The sequence below is a fragment of the Trematomus bernacchii genome, unplaced genomic scaffold (assembly GCF_902827165.1).
Source record: "Trematomus bernacchii unplaced genomic scaffold, fTreBer1.1, whole genome shotgun sequence".
Taxonomy (NCBI): Eukaryota; Metazoa; Chordata; class Actinopteri; order Perciformes; family Nototheniidae; genus Trematomus; species Trematomus bernacchii.
Window position 1 is genome coordinate 6,886,574 of NW_022987910.1, and position 20,668 is coordinate 6,907,241.

General features: G+C 39.2%; 1 protein-coding gene across 1 annotated transcript in view; it reads left to right on the forward strand.

The window, feature by feature from the left end:
* The first annotated feature begins 916 nt into the window (after positions 1-916).
* LOC117470227 (neprilysin-like) overlaps positions 917-20,668 on the forward strand; it is a 28,103-nt gene continuing 8,351 nt past the window's right edge. The window contains exons 1-13 of the mRNA XM_034114923.1: positions 917-1,255; positions 4,336-4,512; positions 5,905-5,940; positions 7,540-7,701; positions 16,027-16,107; positions 16,347-16,442; positions 16,533-16,651; positions 16,837-16,905; positions 17,167-17,301; positions 17,819-17,920; positions 18,028-18,164; positions 18,306-18,399; positions 19,715-19,843. Of these exons, the coding sequence (XP_033970814.1) occupies positions 1,213-1,255; positions 4,336-4,512; positions 5,905-5,940; positions 7,540-7,701; positions 16,027-16,107; positions 16,347-16,442; positions 16,533-16,651; positions 16,837-16,905; positions 17,167-17,301; positions 17,819-17,920; positions 18,028-18,164; positions 18,306-18,399; positions 19,715-19,843 (1,380 nt within the window). The 5' untranslated portion in view covers positions 917-1,212. The remainder of the gene's footprint in view (positions 1,256-4,335; positions 4,513-5,904; positions 5,941-7,539; positions 7,702-16,026; positions 16,108-16,346; positions 16,443-16,532; positions 16,652-16,836; positions 16,906-17,166; positions 17,302-17,818; positions 17,921-18,027; positions 18,165-18,305; positions 18,400-19,714; positions 19,844-20,668) is intronic.

Sequence of the window (20,668 nt, forward strand, 5' to 3'; positions counted from 1 at the left end):
CTTGACAGACCGCATGACTCTGACAAGCCACTGATAACAATGACACATTTTTTCTCTGCAGTGATGTTGTCATCGTTTTTTTCCCTCACTTTAATGTAGTTTTCACTTTTACACCCAAAACCCTAATGTGTTTGCATAGTTAATCGCTGTAACTGACCCTTTGATGAACTTTGCTATTCTACATCAGATCAAAAGGCCATATGTAACGTAACAGCTCCAAAACACAGTAGACGGCTCAAAGTAAAAGGTTTTTTTATGGGGCTCGATAGTGAGCCATGTCACAATAAAACGCAAAAATGTATACTTTGTTCACGAACCACTTGTGGTAATGAAGATCACAGAGCAAGCAGGTTTTTAGTGTACAGTCAAAGGTGCTGGAGAGAACCTCTTAAATGTTGCATGGAAGGCCCAAGAACATTGTTGGTTCAACCACTGTGGTATTTTACAACATTTAGCAAACATTGAAGTGGTCTGACTGCAGTTTAAAACAATGGTGAATTGAAGATGTGTGAATGTCTTGTTTATCAGAAGATCAAATAAAAAATAAACTATTTATTGACTCTGTCTGAAACTAACCATTAGTCATTCTGAATGTAAGTGAAGCTATACATTCACTAGAACCTGTTTTTTTGTTGTTGCTATAATCACTTGCTTACAAAGTGCTTTTGATTAAAAGCTCTATTAGTAAATGCAATAAAATAAACCCTACAACACATCACTTCTCTTACTTACTGTATTCACCTGAACCTGCGCTGGAGCTATTTAGGTGCCACTGACAGCAAGTGCCTCTGAAAGGGTCCGCCCTGACGGAGGAGGCAACGACTCGGAGGAACTTCAGAGAGCTGCTTCACTGCCTCACTATACTGTATGTCACAGGCTGTATAAATATGGGATCTCCCCCCTGTGGATCACACACTTGACCAATTGCGCCCGCGCAAGAATCTGATGGGTCATTTGAATACAGCGATCCTCTCTGGGTAGATGAGGTAGCCTACAGTATAGTAGGTAGTTGAATAGTGAAGAGTCTTTGCGTGAGCGCGTGTGTTTTTGTGTGGATGAGCACTCCTTGAATAGAAAGCCAAAGGAAGAAGAAGAAGAGACAGGCAGGATCGGTTTGCGCCTTGTTGAAATCCAGGGTGAAGCAAATAGGTGTGTAACAGATCGATCAGCTCTTCGCGCACCCTTTGTGGATTTAATGGATCAGCGGATGTGATGCCAATATATATCATCGACCGAAAATTTCCCGACACATCTGGTAAGTCGCTCACGCACCCAGAGCGCGTATTATAACGCTGTGCCATCTGTGTGCGTCTCCCTCTGCGTGCATGTGTGCGCGTGATTGCATTATATTTGCGTGTGCCCGTGTGCCGGCTGGGTGACACGGGGCAGCATGCACCAGTTGATCATCAGAATTCCCGACGTGCAACAGGAGATGAGGACCTGGCATGCATGTAACTTGGTCCTGCTCACTGTGTGCGCTGAATATGGTTTCAGTTGCATGAGGTCCTATCAGAAATGACACTTTAATTAATGTCTTAAACTCCTGAAAATCCTAAACTTACTTTGTGGTTTTGGTTCATTGCATATGGGCTGTAAGTGTACTAGTGGTGTTTTAAGTGCGGTGCTATATTCCTTACTATGCCTCAAAAAGTTGTTTTCCAATTGTGTAATAGTTAATAGATTAATACTGCTATCAGAAAAACCAGTTGGAACTTTATTTCAGCAAAATCAAAGCACCTTTTGGCTTCCTGTGTGCAACCAGTGCCGAAACAGAGAAGGTGTTATTTTAAGTTAAAGTAGGCCACATTCCTGTACTTATTCAACCTCAAATTAGGTACATGACATGTTCATAGCTTTCACAAATGTAGGTTGTCTTGGTTTACTTGTGTGTGTGCAGACGCGCAGGGCGTGTCAGTGAATGATGGGTTTCATTTTGAAGAGGTTAGTAAGGTCTCACTAGGGACTGTTTATGTTTCAGATAAATCATGACAGACACGATAAAGAGCTTTCAAACCATTCAGGAAAAAAACAGCCACATTGCGTAAAGTAAAGTCAGTGACTGCTTCCTGCAACAAGAGCAGTAACTCCAGCAGCAGAAATGGCAGCTCACCTTAAAAATAACTCACACACATACAGTATTAGGCGTTTCTCCCTAACAGAGCAAACATCCTTAAAGGCATCATTGCCATGCACATACTACACTAAGACACTCCTTTATCCATCCAGAAGCAATTTTGAGAGGGAATGATAACGACCTGACTTCAAACAGGTGCCATTCCTATATCCTACCAAGGCATATAAAGACACACAGCAGCTATCATTATGGGTGAGTGATACATAAGTGCAGGTACGTGCTCCTTAAGATTCATACCTAACGTGCCTCGGCTCACTCAAACATGATTCAGGACCTCTCAGTGTCCCTCTCTGTTTTTACGCCCCCCTCCCTTTCACTCGCTCATTTTTGTACATTCCTTCACTCCGGCTTTATGTCCCTATTTCCAAGACATTTGACAGGCATTTTCATTTATTGGCATGCCACCTGTCAGGATTAGAGCAAATTAATATGCAACTTCTCCAATGCTGACACGCATGCATGGTTTTATTAGAGCTGTGGGACGGCTGTCACTGTGATGTGTTTGCTCGGACAACAAAGAAAAGAAGAACAAAAAGTTGACACAAAGTTCCTGCCCCCTCCCTCAGCCAGTCAGAGGCAGGTTGACAGGAAGTTCTAATTAACACTTCAACTAGTGTCCTTCTACTGTCTCCTCTACTGTTTTCAGCCTTCAATCACTCATGTTCTGCCCATATTGTCAGTTGTCCTTATCCCTGTTGTTGAATCGCATGCTTCAAACCCAAACACTTCAAAAAGAAAAATATCTATTACATGCACGGCCACCATGTCCTAAAGTAAATCTTTTGACCCAGAGTGAAGTCCTGCATGCTGTCGGGTTAGTGTGGAGTTGGGAAAGCAGCCTGTTGGGAGCTGTGGTTGGTGTAATACAGCATTACCAGCCCGGATAATGACTGGGGGAGTGTTCTTTACTTTGGGCTATTGTTTGGTCATGAAACAGAATGATAGGGGATTTGGAGGTTCAGCAGAACTCTTGTTATTATATTCATATAGTCGGTGTGTCTGTGGCTTTCTTCTTGCTCAAAGGAAGCTAAGAGACTTTGTCCTTTATTCAGGTGTTGCTCTCATCTCAGCACGCCCAAAGAGAGACCCTCCCATCTGCACAGATGCCTCATGACACCAGCTTGTAAAAGTGTGTGTGAGAGCATGGCTGTGGATGTGTGTGTGTGTGAAGTGACTGTGTGAGTGTGTGTCCATGCGTGTGCGCCTTCGGTGAGGGATTAAGGATTAATTGCCTTCAGAGATAGACTTAACTGGTCGTTACACGAGCTTTGTAAAGTTCTCACTTGGCCCCAGAGAGGAAAACAACAGTGAGTAGCAGAGGAAAGGTCTCTCTTGGTTTCTACTCTTCAGAAGTGTGTTTCTTCTTTTTTTATTTTTTTTATTATTTTTTTTATCGAGCAAACTGCCACCAGAGGGTAAGAACTTCCATTGTTCTCACCTTTCTCTTCGAGACTGGTTAAAAATAAAATATTATGGTTTGTCTTTTTTTCTCTTAAGTTTTCTTATGACTGTCAGGGGTGTTTTATCTTTCTCTCAATCATTGTATTGTTTTTCTTTAGCTTGCGCTTAATAATTCTGAAGACATTCTGTTTGCATTAACACTGTTGACATATCTTTATATTTTGATTGAAAGTAGTAAGTTGCCAAAGTAATAACATCTTCAATCTTGATCATTTGCAACCAGCAAACATTTGGAATGTTTGCTTGATGATGGCTTCAATGATGAATTGATTTTGGGAATTGGATTTTTAAATGGTGCTGATACAATTGAAAATACAAGTCTTAGATTCTTTAGTTCATTTTTAGTTCACATTTGAAAAATATATATTCTTTTCCAAATATAATGCATGTGACTCTCCTTGTTTTCTTCTGTTTACGGCTGCAACTAATGCTTATTTTCATTATCAATAAATCTATCCCTTTATATTTCGACCAGTTCATTAATCATTAAATAAAATGGCAAAATTGTAAAAACATTTCGCAAAGCCCAAGATGACATCTTAAAATTGCTTGTTTTGTCCTACTGTACCTACAAAAATACCAACAGGAAACTACTCAGTTTACAAGGACAAACACAGAGAAGCAGCACATTCTCTAATTAAGGAAGCTGCACCAGCAAATGTTTGCCATGTTTCATTGATAAATGGCATTACATTTGTTGACTCATTTATTTTGCTTTGTGTTTCTCCCCCTCTCCTCAGGTGAGTTGATACAGCCGGCAGCTGAAGGAGGAGACCTGAGAATGACAGAGACAAACCCCCCCAAGCTGGCTAAGAAGCCTCGCTGGACCTCCCTTGAGGTCGGCCTCATTACTATTGTCTCCTTGCTCTTCATCGTCATCGTCGCCCTCATTATCCTTTTTGCAACACAGAAGACTGGTGAGTGCTGAATAAGGACAGAGTAAAGAGTGAGAGTGAAATATACTTATATGAAAACATAAGTGGGGATAACAGACTCAGGTTGATAAGATGTTTAGCTTATAGGACATTCTTTGTTTTAATAGTTTTTTTCACCTCAATATTGAGTGAATTTTTCAGGACTTTAGAAGCTGTGCACATGCACTGACTGTCACTTCCAGCTGGAGTTGAATGTTAAGCATGAAGGAGCATGATTTAAGAGCAGTACTTTGTTCAGGTGAATAGAAGACGCTCGAGTTGTGTGCTTTTAAAGCAAAGTGCAAAAGTACAACCACTGGGCCAGAAAGATGAATGCAGCGTGCAAAGGTCCTTTTTAGAGTTTCCTTTGTGATCTAATGACTTTTTACACAACAATATGCACCTTCAAAGCATTGTTATATGTTACAGTTCAGACTTTTGTGTTGATTAAGAATGGTGTAACCGATATATTGCCGTAAATCAATTCCCAGTATGAAAAATGTATCATTTATAATGGACAAAGGGAAATCGAACAGAAAACCCCCACACAACTTTATTTATTTATTATCAAACCTGCTCCATTCAGATCAAGCCTACAATATGAGTACCCCATGTTTTTTAATCATTAATATATTGACTTGGATATCAAATGTATTTAACTACTACTGACCCAAAGTCACTCTTCCATAACATTAGGATTTGTTATTCACTAATAAGTCCAAGGACTACGGATCACTGTGACATGATACAAAACACAATCTCCTATAACAATAGCAAAACAGCTTATTTAACAATCTACAGATTAATTATTGACAAAGTAACCAATTGGTGGTTCAGCAGGTCAAGAGAGGAAAAACATGTCATGAAAGCCATCTAATGAATTACAACAATACGTGCAAAACTGGTTAAGTTGGCATGTGTGTGTGTGTGTGTGTGTGTGTGTGTGTGTGTGTGTGTGTGTGTGTGTGTGTGTGTGTGTGTGTGTGCGTGTGTGTGTGTGTTTGTTTTGCTATTATTATCTTCTGCAATCTCGTGTTTGAGAAAGGTTTACACTTCTCTGTCAGGAGAATTCGAGAGTTTAATGACTCTATCTATGTATGTACCTGTGTGTGAACATGTGTTCACATGATTGTCATTGCTTATAGCAAACGAAGCAGTGTTAATATATAAAGACATGACAGCTCAGTGTGTGTCAGTATATGTCAGCCTGAATATGATTAACAGTTTAGCATTTACATTGTCCTGACAGAATGGAAGCAACACTTCTAAGTTGGATATATGGTTTGTATATAAAGTAATACATTTAAAGGGAAAGCAAAGTGTTATAATATAATATATTTACTGATGACTTCAAAAATGCCACATAATAATTGTTTCTTTTTCATTTCTCTGTAGAAGAAATCTGCACCACAGCTGACTGCACGCAGTCAGGTAAGCACTGTGTGTTTTGTGTGTTTTCTTTGGTCTGATTCTGAAGGCCTTCATTTTTCTCTGAGGGGAAATCAAATGTTGAACATTTAGTGAGTGATGTAGAAGGTATTCAAAAAAGTGATCAAACAATCAGAAACAGTTCTTATCGACAGAAACATGTTCCAAAGGGTTATTGGTTTTGGATTATCTCTGAACAACTATACAAGATAAGTGGAGAAACTGAACTATCTAATCAAATGCATTATTATGTTTGTGTTCAACGTGTGTCCAAAATGTCCAAATCTGAACACTTTATTTTCTCAATTTAGTAAAAGTTGTTGATATGAGAAAAAAATGTCGTATAGTAAAAAAAAAAAAAAGTATAACTCTTTCTCTAGTTTCCAGCAACAGATGGCCATTTCTAACAATGCGTTTTTGGGGAACTAAACTCCCCATTCAGTCAGATTTGACAGACTTCACAAGAGATCTCTCAGCTGCCTCATGTTATCTAATTGCAGCTGAAAAAAGTTCACACAAGTTCAGAACTGGTGCCAAAGTATCCCATGTGTGCCATTATACTGTTTTATTTTTGCAAATGTGTATTCACAGTTCGATTTTTTAAAGGGGCTTTTAGGTGCATTATGTTATTCCTTACCTTCTTAAAATTGAGGTGGTCTATAACCTGACGTGCTTGCTAAATTCATACTAATTTTAAGACACAAACATGAATTTAACTCTCATATTCGTCCATTCACTGAAAGATTTCATCCAGCAGAAGGTTAGCTTAGCACGAAGATTGCAAACAGGTATAATCAGCTATCGCATAGCTGTTTCTGTAGCAAACAAAATCCACAGCTATAAAGCTGACATGTGGCAGGCTTTAGCGATCTCCTGGAGTCCTTGCTGGTTGAATGGCAACACCAAAGTGATAGTTAAAAAAATATTCCAGCATATGCTTTCCTGTAATCACACAGAAACTTTACACTACATTTGAATAAATCATATTTTGTTACACTTCAGAGCCTGTTGGCTGCTTCTTCTTACTGCGTTGTTTATGCTAAGCTAAGGTAACAAGTGAATGGCTTGTGTGTGAGTATGTGAGTGGTATTGATCTTCTCATTTAACTCTTAGGAATAAAGTAGATAATCATATTTATCAATCAATAAATGCACCTGGCCTTCTTCCTACGGCTATAGTTTTCAATAGAATTGATAAGAAGATCATTCAAGTGCATAATGTCATACTACCAAGGACTTTGATATAAATTGTGTTTAATTCACACTGTACTAATAACCTGCAGTATAATATAGTTTCTGTCAGGTTTGGGGAAAATAGGACCCAAGTGCAGTTAAATACACAGAAGGGTAATCACAGGACAAGACACAGCTGGCAGGGGAGGCAGAAACACAAGGGCAACAGGTGAACACAATCAGACAATCAGACACACCAGGGAAACTAACGACAGGAAGGCAAACACAGGGAGTAGGATCAGACAAGACATAAGGAGGAAAACATTTCAAAACAAAGGTGGAAAATGAAAATATAAATCCAAAACCATGACAGTTTCTGTCAGAAAGTATTTTCTCCAGTTCCTCATATTTTTTCACTCTGTCCATGCAGCGTCTCGCCTAATTGAGAACATGGATGCTAACGTGAACCCTTGTGACAACTTCTATGAGTATGCCTGTGGAGGCTGGCTGAAAAAGAACATCATCCCTGAGACCAGCTCTAGATACAGTACCTTTGACATCCTACGAGACGAACTGGAGGTCATTCTCAAAGGTCAGACACCTACACACACCCACACAAACAAACAAAGACCAACATTCAGGGAGACAAACATATGGACACCTAGTGTGTCTGTTTTCAGTAGAGTAATGGTACTTTCTTTACTCCATGATTAAGACTTGTTAAGCAAACTAGAAGGGTAAGTCATTTTCAATCCACTTGCTTCATAAGAGGACTGAGAACAGCTTGATTCAGTTGTTTGAGAATGCGAGCTAAAGAGGACTGTACTTTAGGGACTGCAGCTCTATAGATATCACAGATGCCATGGGAGTTTGACTTCAGTCACACTTTGTGAGGGGAGATATGTTTTTAGAGATGTATAATTGAATGTCTAACAAGCAGGGCATATTATCATAGATTTGTAGGAAAAGCATTTAGGAAAGACTATGCATGTTAACTTTCTGTTAGTTTTACATTGCTAACAACCTTCCACTCTCTTCTCCTCTTCTCCATGGCTTAACACCCATAAACATCACACACAGGGGGGGAAAAGGAAAACAAACATTGCTCAACAAGGGCTCATTTTTGACATTTTCTTACTGTATGTGAATTTACGTACATGGCATGTATTTGTGTAAGTGTGTGGTGTCATTTCACACTTTGTTACATTTTTGACTGCCTCTGAACATATTCAGCGGAGTTCCCACTGTGATATTTGCTGCCTGTCTGAAAGCAGACAGAGGAAAAATACGCTTTTGCAACTAATGATGAGGTACTGGCAGAAGTGCAAAGGTTGAGGTTTCAGAATCGCTGACTTGAACTGCTCTAAATGCTGCATTTACAGTAGAAAGCAATGGAGCAGCCAAGAACTGGTCTTAATCATTCAACAGCTTAAATCCCCACTAACCGTCAGTGCTGTGCTCATTCCTTCATGGTGTCTGGCTTACCAGTCGGAGATGGAATGTCTTCGTCTTTACTTTCTGCACATATTTTCAGGTTTACTCTGTCTGTATGGGTCTGTGTGTTTGAAAGAAATAAAAAGAGCACTGTGTATTTAAGATCATACTAGATATTCTCAAAGAATGTGTGCATCCTGTTTTCTTGAACACTTGCAGTGGAAATGAAAACCTCCTAGCTGTCAGAATTTATATTTTTCTTAGTGACTTATGCCTCGGCAGTCATAGGCCTTAGCAGAGTTGTGACCTCTACTGTGGAGGTGACATCAAACATGCGACCTCTGATCCCAGGACCGGCTGCTGTGTCCTGCTTGGACACCACCACCACCTGCTGATGGACGAATCCTTTTTCCTGTCAACAGCTGCAGGGGCACGAAAACACCTGGACACTGCAGCGCTCTAGGCTGCATGACAGCAATAAAACAGGCTCTGCGAGTGTGTATGTGTGTGAAAAGCTGTGTCGATTTGTGGCTGCTTGTAAATACCTTGGATTGTTGGCTGCTGCTATAAAAGGCCATAAATGATTCATAATGAGGATCTGCACTGTGATTGTGGCCACAGCTCAGTGTGTATGTGTGTGAGTGCGCCTGTCTGAGTTAGTTTTTTCACCTCCCCCTAGTCAGGTGAGGCATACTGTGCAATAATATGCCTAATTGACCGTGAGTGTTTTAATTACAAATAAGCTTGTGTCAGGAAGAGGAAGGGGAAAGGGACAACAGACAGAAGAGGGTGACATAAATCATTTTCATCCAAACTAACAAAAATGACAGAATAGATCTGGTGGAATTACAATGAATGGCATGGGATGTTAGAAGAAAAGTCAGATGAGATACACATGAGCTACAGGGATTAGGGTAACATAGAGTAGAACATTGTAGCCAGAGGATGATGCTATATTGAGAAAAGCTTTGAGGATTGGTCAGGAAATGTGAAACAGTATGTGGTAGTCATCTCCAAGCTAAGCTCTATGATGCATGCATCCATCTGGGCTGGAGCATGTACGCGAGTGCACTGCTACATTTCTGTATCACACAACTTGCATGACTCCAGGTCTAAATCGTTCAGAGAAGATATGACTTGAAGCCTACCACACAGAAACCAGCTTATGTTTGTTATGAAATTTGACATCAAGTATCAAAGCATGTCTGTGAGGTACTGTAGCTGTGATTTAGTGTTCAGATGTCAGTTGTTCATCAAGCATGCTGCTAACAGCCAGAGACTGGATGTCTCTGTTTTTCATGTGATAATGATAACCGAGACATAAGTTATGTCAAACAATATGGACTGCAATAAGACGTGTGAGATAAACGGTGCGTTCATATGACCTTAAAATTCCAGTCAGGACCATTGCACAACACCATTAATTCTGTACTTCTCATAAACATATCAAATAAAGATAGCAGCCCAGATGTCAGTGGCCAAGTAAAGCAATATGAATACTAATGCAGTTATTCTTGGCCAACTAAAATATTGTGACAAAAAAAATCCTGAATTGAATATGTTTTTGCCAGCGAGGATATGAATAACGGGAAAGAGTTTAGACCTCCACTAAGGTAAAAAATCTGCACTGAGCTGTTTCTCAGCCAATTCTGTGCTGGGTATGTGACATAACTTTATTTATCAAGTAAGCCAAGGGGCATTACTTTTACTGACAACATGTTACTGAGGGGAGAAATCAGGATTTCACCAAAATCAAAGGTATCAATATGATGGAACATAAACACTACTTTTGCTAGAACTGGATAACTGTTTTAAGCAACCACTTTAATGATTTGATATATTTAAATATTCACACCATAGTTTCAAAGTTAGATGAATACAGTAAATGCAATGACAGATGTTTGTATCTAAATGAACCTTGGAAAGTCTAACTACCTTCTTTCCTACATTTTAATATAGACAGGTCATGCTTTTGATCAAATACCTAGATTTTAACTTACTATACTCACGGAGCCGTTGAAAATCTAGATAATTTCTCTCATTGCGCAACTCCTAAACAACACGAATACCAACAAAACCTTGTGTTGCAAACACAACCTATAATTCCATAAACCTTTATTCCAAGTACTTCAACAAACTATTGCATTTCTAAGAACTTCACTAAAGCACTTCTGTGCTGTTGTACTGGTTTGAATGACTTCTTAAACTTGATCTATGTTATTATATGTGTGTTTCCTTACAATTGCCGCTGCGACAATTTAAAGCAATGAGTGTAAAATAAGTATTTTATCTTAAAATAGCACACACAGAACAAACACGTTTTTTGGTACTGATTGAGACTCACTCTCATAAAGTGTCAGCTCATTTTATTTTGAACTTCGTTCACAGCTTCTGTGAGTATGGTAATAATACCCTGAATAAATGTTTCATAATGATAAACTGCAAGCTGACTTCTCCCTCAAAACACTGCAATGGGAATGCCAGTTGGAACTACAGCCAGTCAAGGATAAAATAGCAATGCAAAGAGAAGAAACAAAATTCGAATTCTGTATCATGCCGAGTGGTTCGGCTGAAATTGACGTGATGTTTCAAACAAACATCAGGTGGCAGAAAATCCATTCTCAAATAAATCCAAACGTGCACAAATATGGGGTGTGAGAGAGAGAGAGAGAGAGAGAGAGAGTGTGTGTGACAGAGAGAGGGTAAGCCTTTGCTGTGGTTCAACATTAGCACCAGGTAGTCAGTAATCCAATCATAAACACATAATCTGTGCCCTTTTTGCAGGAAGCACCCCATGAAGGGTCTCTATCTCAGGATTCATTAAGATTAAATGAGCACATAAATAGTGCACACACGATAATGAGAAAACAGGAGGACAAATGAAAGGGTAGAAAGAGGCTGAAAGGCAGCCTTGTAAAGAGTTAAACGAGCAGAAATACAGAAAATAATCGTCTCAGATCATTGACCAAATAAAAATAATTAAAATAGATTAGTGTGAATTAAATGTATTATACTGGGGCTGCCGAGTTAAATGAGACTGGACTTTCCATAAATCATGCAATAACAGAGCAGGTTTTTAAGACAAGATGAACTGCTGTGACATTCAATGTAATTGAAGATTAAAGAAAGGGATAAACCTTGTTTAAAATATGCTTTATTTAACTTTCTTTATGATTGGCCCTGTCAGTAAATCCTGAACATTACAAAGAAAGACAATCGTCCTTATCTTTTGATCCTTACTCACTCACAGTGACATGAGGGATGGACTCAAGGGAGATGGGCAGTCAGTTGACTTTGTATTTTCAAGATCCATCCTCTTTCCTTTATTGATCTTTGCATTGCATTTAGATGTGCAGTATGAACAGTATGATGGTATTTGATCCCTATGCAACATTTACAAGAGATTGCTTTATAAGTGACAGGCTGAAGCCATGAGTTGTGTGATGGTGTATTCATCAATCCAATGAGCATATTTCCTAAAACTAAGCCTAACTATCATTCCAAGCTGGATTACCTTAATATATAAAATGTAGTTTCAATGATGTGAACTGTGGCATTGTTTATTTTAGCTCATTGTATTGCGAAAGTGGCAGGATTAGTTTCAGCAGTTGGGTTGGACATAAGATTTACCTTAATCCTCCACTTTATATTTGTATTCTGTGAGGAATAAGGGATCTAAGGTAATTGATAGACTGATGACTAATACTGTACACTCATTGTACTGGAGCAACCATGGTTTACACAGCTTCACTCAGAGGGTTTCAACAACTAAAGGCTTTGTGATTGACTTGATTTGATGCTTAGCTATGAGATATCTATGATTTGTCTATTGTTCGAAAAAGTATTAATCTGAGGGATGGACTAATACTTAAATGACACTGCACACATCAGACAAATGTTTAGCAATGTTAGAGCTCTCAATCATCAACCCTCAAAATCGATTATATTAAATAAACAATTACATTACATTACATTGCATTTAGCTGACGCTTTTATCCAAAGCGACTTACAATAAGTGCATTCGACCAAGAATATACAAACTTGAAGAAAACAGAATCATATAAGTACATCAGGTTTCATAGTCAAAACATTTCAAGTGCTACTCAACTGGCTTTAGATAAGCCAGTCCTTTATTAGTATACAAGTGCTTTGTTAGCAATTCTTTGTTAGTAATTATATTGCTCGAAATGGACTCGAAAGAGATTAGTTTTTAGTCTGCGCCTGAAGATGTGTAAGCTTTCTGCTGTCGTGATGTCAATTGGGAGCTCATTCCACCATTTTGGAGCCAGGATAGCAAACTGACATGTTTTTGCTGATGGGAACTTGGGTCCCCCTCGCAGTGCGGGTGCAGCGAGCCGTTTGGCTGATGCAGAGCGGAGTGCACGTGCTGGGGTGTACAGTTTAACCATGTATTGGATGTAGGAAGGGCCAGATCCATTCACAGCATGGTACGCTAGTACCATTGTCTTGAAGTGGATTCTAGCAGTTACTGGAAGCCAGTGAAGGGAGCGGAGGAGCGGCGTGGTGTGGGAGAATTTAGGAAGGTTGAAGACCAGACGAGCCGCTGCATTCTGGATGAGCTGCAGAGGTCGGATGGCACATGCAGGTAGACCAGCCAGGAGGGAGTTGCAGTAGTCAAGGCGTGAGATGATGAGAGCCTGGACCAGAAGTTGCGTCGCTTTCTGGGTCAGGAGGGGACGTATCCTTCTGATGTTGTAAAGAGTGTATCTGCAGCAGCGGGTTGTGGCAGCGATGTTTGCAGTGAAGGACAGGTTGTTATCTAGGGTCACACCCAGATTCCTTGCAGTCTGAGTCGGGGAAACAACAGAGGGGCCGATGTTGATTGTTAGGTCAAGAGTGGGACAATCTTTTCCAGGAAGAAAAAGCAGTTCAGTCTTGTCAAGGTTGAGCTTGAGGTGGTGAGCAGACATCCACTGAGAGATGTCAGCTAGACAAGCAGAGATGCGTGCGACGACCTGGGTTTCTGAACGGGGAAAAGACTAAATTAATTGAGTGTCGTCAGCGTAGCAATGGTATGAAAAACCATGCGGGCTAATGACTGATCCGAGCGAGTTTGTGTACAGAGAGAAGAGGAGGGGACCAAGGACAGAGCCCTGAGGGACCCCTGTAGTTAATTGACAAGGGTCTGACTCGGACCCTCTCCAAGTTACCCTGTAGGTGCGGTCTTTGAGGTAGGAGGTGAGGAGGGAAAGTGCAGAGCCTGAAACTCCAAGTTCTTAGAGTGCGAAGGAGGATCTGATGGTTCACCGTGTTGAATGCAGCAGACAAGTCCAAAAGGATGATGACAGAACAATAATAATGAACTCAGGACACACCTTGCACACACAATAAAATGCAATAATATGTGATACAAATGTAAATGAAAATAGATTTAAATTGCATATTTACATTTAAAATTCATAAAGGCTACTGCCTGCTTTAATAACATTTCAACAGCCCATTTAGCCTCTAAATTACCATAAACAACATCCATAGCAATCACAAAGTCTACAATTTACATACATTTTGCATTTAAAGGAAGTTAATCACATGCACTTAGATTTAAGAGACATACAAGGTCCCTTATTCATGATGCTGCCCCCCATAAACCAAATAGACACATCATAAATCCAACATACTCTGCACAATATTGCAAATACTTTTCCAAATGAACAGCTGCATACAGTTTATTTTCACATGGAGAAAAATGTTGAACCTTTAATGTACCTATACTGATCCTTAAGCTAAAATGGACCTATAATGTATGTACTGTAACCAAGCAGCACTGTGTCATGGAGTTATGAGCAGGTGTTAAGGATTACAAGGGATCACACCAAGACGCTTCTATTTCCCTCCGTACTTAAACAACTGTGTGCTTTAAATCATAAATAATAATAGCTAGAACTAACGCTTGTTGAAGCGACTCAGTCAGGAATTGAGCTCCTAATCCCTGACATGGCAATCCTTTTCTAAAATTGTCTTTAAAAAGATTCCCATGCTTCCCGTGAGCCCCCACAAACTAGAAGGAACTGCAGAATGTTGTTTAATGATTTGGTACCCAAAGAAAAGTCATAATCATATCTTTGAAGTAAGTAGAACTAAAGTTGAGCAAAGGTTTAAGATACCAGTTGAGTAGGCTGCTGTCTGCTGAAAAAAAAAAGCAGCGCATCCTGAAGGAATGGTTACACTAAAGCTAAAATATGCAACTGTAGGCCTTGAGGCAGCACAGAAGAAGTATATTGGTTGTGCCATTCTCCTCCCCCTCACTGGAGCAAGTTTACAATACATTCCAACACTTATCACTCATTTTGATTTGCTGTCTACCTAGAAACACTATGTAGCCTCAGGCTGAGCTAACTGGAGTCCATATGCCAACAACAGGTGTTGAAGAGGCAATGAATGCAGACAATAAAAAAGTAATGGTGTACACTTCTCTTTTGAAATGAACTTTTACTGTTACATCTTCAGCTTAGTTGCTTCTTAACTTCTTTTCATATTTTAGTGTATGATTTCCCTTCTTTCAAGTCACTAGGCTTGCTTTAAGACTGCAATGATTAGAATTCAATTTATAGCAAGCAGAGATTAAAATATGCATTGCATTTTTCAATTGTGATCTATATGACAACGTTGACCTCTACAACAAATGACCCAAATAATCTTAACCACTCAAACGTAAAGATTAATTACACTGCAATAAATTGTTTTTGTTTAATCATTTGTCAGTCATTTGAAGCAAAGATTGGCCATGCACAGTACAAGGGAAATGTTATGATCCATGGTGTACTAGTCATTGATATGCGTTCCTAGTTCCTGGTCCCTGGTCTTGGAAATTAATGAATACAACGTTCCATTGCATTAAAGCGTGAGATTAAACTGTTTTATTGTCATATGCACACAAAAATGTATAATGTCCTATGTTTAAGGAAACTTAACATAGGAATGCACTGTTCCTCTGTATTTACGCTCATAACAATATTATTTTCAAATATTGATTAGTTTTCTCATTACATAAATCATAACATATTTAATTTGCTTTTCAGGTACTGTACATTATGTATAAAAACTTAAAATAGAAATATGTTCAACTGTACTTTAATGTTTCGTCAGTTTTGTGGCATTTCAAAGCATGAAAGCTTTGAAGTTGATTTTCTTTAAACTAATAAATTAATTGTTTTCTTTCTTTCACCGTGAAACATTTCTTATCCCTTTTTTTGTCCCTGGTTGTGATGTACTGCCACAATTGGAAGTCATCACTTTATTTTTGTTGACACTTTCCGACACAGGGACAGACAATATGCCTTAATTAAAATGATTTAATGCATCTGGACGAAAGCTAGATTATATTTTGAATCTAAAAACATGAAAAAACACTACATCACTTCTTTCCCTCCTGTCACATGTACGCTCATTCCTCCTTCATCATTCTGTCTTTGTCTTTATTGTTTTCTTTCATGCTTGCTCTGTTTTTCTGCTCTATTTGTAGGTGTCCTTGAAAAAACTGTGGAGGGGGAAGCCGCTGCTCTCACCAAAGCTAAGACCCTTTACAAGTCCTGTACCAATGAGAGTGAGTGAGCAGGCAACGGACAATTCATTTTAAAATCTTTTAATTCCATTTTTCTTACAGTCATCAAAGGTCATGTGTCTCATTAAGTCTATTACATTTTCAAACTATAAATAAAAACTGTGATAATAATTATAATTGATTAGTTTAAAGAATCAAGAAAATTGAATTTTAAATATAAAAAAAGTATAACCATTCTCATAATGATATATTTGCTTGTTTCTATCTACGCTTCATTTAAGGTTTAATTGAGCTGAGAGGAGGGGCTCCTTTGCTCGACATGCTGTCTGATGTGTTTGATTGGCCCATGGCTGTGGATAACTGGGAGACCAACTATGGTAGAGTATTATTTTCCACTGTCATAGAACAGATGTCATACACCAGCAATTATTTTCATTTTCACTGTTCCTTCTTTCTACTTTACTCAGGTAAAACGTGGAGGTTGGAGAATGTAATCGCCAAGCTGAATGAGAAATATGGAACACAACTCTTGGTTAACTTTTTTGTTGGCACCGATGACAGGGATTCAAACTCTCACATCATTCATGTAGGTGTGCAACTGTTGGCAGAAAGCCCAGGTCTCTCTTTGTTGCATAAAATCACATCTATACAGACACTCACACATCATAATATGCATGTAGCTAGAAAATAACTATCCACCAATTCTTTCAAATCGTATTTCTTGGCTTATATAAATAAGGATGTATATGATCTTGTCTTCCTCTCCACCAGTTTGACCAGCAGACAAACCTTGGACTCTTGTCCAGAGATTACTATGCTTGCACTGGACTCTACGCAGAGGTAGGCTTGAGGTGGACCCACACACTTGGGAATTATTGAATGGTTTTATTCAATACAGGATGAATTCCAAGTTTTTACAATTAAACTGCTGAATTTTAACACCCATATTTTTATAAAAGAGAAGCAGTTCTAAAATCTGTGAAAAAAATAAATAGGCTATTGAAAAATAAATGAATAATCTTCTATGAAAATACATTTGGAAATAACTTCCTTTAAAAGTCAAAACTGAATACAAATATCATGAATGTGTGTGTTTAACAGGCATGTCGGGCCTACGAGCAGTTCATGTTTGACCTGGCTAAGCTAATTCGCACTGACCGGAAACTGGTCATCAATGAGACCAGCATCAGGCAGCAGGTGGCACGAGTCATGGACCTGGAGAAGGACATCGCCAATGTAAGCACTCCACCTCCATCTGCTTCAGAAAATATCCCATTTTGTTCTTTGAGAAACTGAGGACACGTTAACACACAATGCACACCTTATCGTCTGTCTCAGCTAGGTATATAATGTGAGCAAACAATTTGTTGCCCAAACTGCTCTCCTCTGTGTGTGTTTTGGGGTTTAGTCTGGAGCAGCTGCTGTGTAAAACAAGCTGTTAACCAGCCTGATCCCTACACAACAACTTTTCTCTGACATCAACAGGTTTCCACAGTCCATGTTTGTCATTCTGCGCTGGTTCTGTGCTCTGCTCACTGCCACGCTTCACTTCCCCTCCACACGGCTGATGGCTTTTACAAGGCAGTCACACTGTTCAAGCTCTGACATTTACAGACCTGAAGCCTCACGGGACACCACATATGTTTGTTGCTGCTGGACCTGCCAGGGAATTGCTCAGATGTGTCAGAAAACAGGAGAGTTTTGTTCTGACAGCATTCTTGATTTTCTGCCTATCTGTCTTATCCATTCCAAGGCTACTGATACTCCAGAGGACCGTAACAACCCTGTGTTGCTTTACAACAAGATGGAACTGGGTGATCTGAACACCAACTTTACCCTTGAGGTTGAATCCCAGGTAAAAATAGACTGCTTTTATGTCAGAATTGACTGTTTCTGTTTCACCTTCCTTCCTCTTTTTAATGCCACTTTTTGTCCTGTTTCTCTGTGCTTTTGGACTTGAAGGTATTTGACTGGAGTTACTTCACAGCGAAGATAATGGATACAGTCAATATCAGTGTTCCTGACACAGAGAAGGTCATCAACTACTCTCCCAACTATTACAGAAGACTCAGCGTTATCTTGGCCAAATACAACAAGAGGTGTGTGTATGTTTTTGTTTGAGACTGAAGTGTTTGTGGGTGCCTTTCGGTGCTGCAATGAAAACAGCTGCTCACCCAGTACTGACATCGTGTAGCTTTGTGTGATTATAATTCCTCTGAACATCATTCCTCTGCTCACAGGGATCTGCAGAACTACATGGTGTGGCGTTTTGCTATGAATATGGTGGTGGGCCTGAGCAGATCTTACAGGGACACCAGGAAAGCCTTCCGCAAGGTAAACCTCAAAGACCTTGGCACAACTGATACTACATTTTAGAGGTGGATAGCAATCAGTTGGGCACTAAATAGCATCAGTAAACAGGCCCTGGGACTTCACCCCTGTCAGTGGCTATAACCACATTATTTATCTATATATTCAACTATGCCAACAGTTTTGTGCAATAAATCAACCCTGCACTCCTACAGCTTACTCGTAAATGCTACATCATATATTATTACTCATATCCTTTTTTAAGTGCTCTGAAATATGACCACACTCAAGCATAGATCCAGTGCTTTTATATTGTCAGTATTTAAACTTGTGTTACATGTTGTAGTAAACATGTTTTTTATAAAAAGAAATGTATTTGTGTATATTATATACTTTTTTTTATTTCCATTTCTTATGATATCTCTAAGTCTATGGTCTATATATTCATTCTTATACTAGATTCTAGGATGGGACCAACTGTGACATAGCCACCTTTCTCCCTGGGATCAATATAGTATTCCTGGATCTGATCATTCTGAATCTGAAAAACAAAATGTACTTGCTAAATGCTAATTGTTATCGTTAGAACTTTATAACTCGACAATAAAACATTTCTGATGTTTGGCAGGTATGTATAGTACCATTTTAATGTAACATATTAGGCATGGGAACATTTGCTAAATAGCATCAAAACAAAAGGACAGCTAATGCTGATGGGAACATAATTAGGTTGGCATTTGTTTTGTCATAAACAAAAGCATTTGGCAATGTTATTCCACTGCTGGTGGAACCCTAGGTTATTAAAATGAATACTTGTACAAGACATTTCACTCATAAGAAAAAATGCGAAGCTCACTTTGGGTCTAGATAAAAGGTCAAAGCAGCAGCAAAGTTAGTAGGATTTATCTTCTGGGGACCATGCATGTGTGAATATAACTTTATAGAAATCCATCCGGTACTCAAGATTTTTAACTTGATCAAAAGTCTATCAATGTGGCCGACCCTAAAGCCATGCTGCTGGAATAACCTTGTTGGAGCTTTGGTGAAACACTACTAAATTATTCTATACTGCAGATTCTTAGCATCAGCTTACCTATATGCAGATACTCAGATATAAGTTGTGCTTAATAGGCTCAAATAAACAGTTCTTGTCAACACTGCTCATTTTTTCTTTGTAAACAAATCAATTCCCTTCTGTCCTTTTTCTTATAGGCCTAAGTGCAAAAGTGATGCATAATGGAGGTGCAAATAAAGAATCACCATGAGCCTCTTTAAACAACATGCTGAGTGGTTCATTCTGCACCTCTAATTGATCGGTGCCGTGTTACTTTTCCTTCAGGCTCTGTCTGGTACAACGTCAGAGGCAGCAGTGTGGCGACAGTGTGCACTTTACGTCAACAACAACATGGACAATGCTGTGGGAAGACTGTATGTGCAGGAGGCCTTCTCTGAAAAGAGCAAAGAACTGGTCAGTGAAGGGTTGATTATATACTGGAGGGTTTGAACATGCATCCAGACAGTTTGACAGCATTTATGTTTCAGACTCCTCCTAAGTGTGTTTTCGTGTTTTAATCTTTCATCACATGTGCGTCTTCTGTCCCCACCACTGTAATGTATTATGTGCTTGCACCCATTCAAAGCAGCTGAACAAGGTGTCCTGGTTATCATGCCCCCACCAACACCACCGTGAATTTCAACTCTGTGCGCACATGTGTGTATGCGTGTCAGATTGCGTAACCATGTACATCAGTTGCAATGCTGAGTGCCTCACACTCCTTAAATCTTGGTCCTCTCCTGGAACTTTACCCACTCTTGGATTTCACGTTGCACCCTGAGCAAATGTGTTTGTGTGTGTGTGAAAAGTGACACACAATTCCAAGTAGGTATCAACACCCCTTTCTCCGAATTCACGACCATGCATATAATATGTGTAAGTGTGCTGAGAGTTGCCCTGCAGCTGGCACACATGCTGCACTCCTCACATACCAACCTTCTCGCAGCCACAGAGATGTATTTCAGATATATGATCATCAGTGTAATGAAGTACTTTTCCACACATACTTAACACTGATACCTATGACTCAGAAGAAAACATTGTACAATTTAATCTTTGACAATTTTTTTTCTTTTTTGCCTTTATTAAGTTATGTGAAAATCTTTTACAGCATGATTTTTACTAAAAGATACAACTATTATGACAGACAAAAAAACTACGTACACAGTTAAACAAATATTATTCTGATCCATAAAATAACGCAACAATAATATACAACAACTTCTTTCTGCATAATGA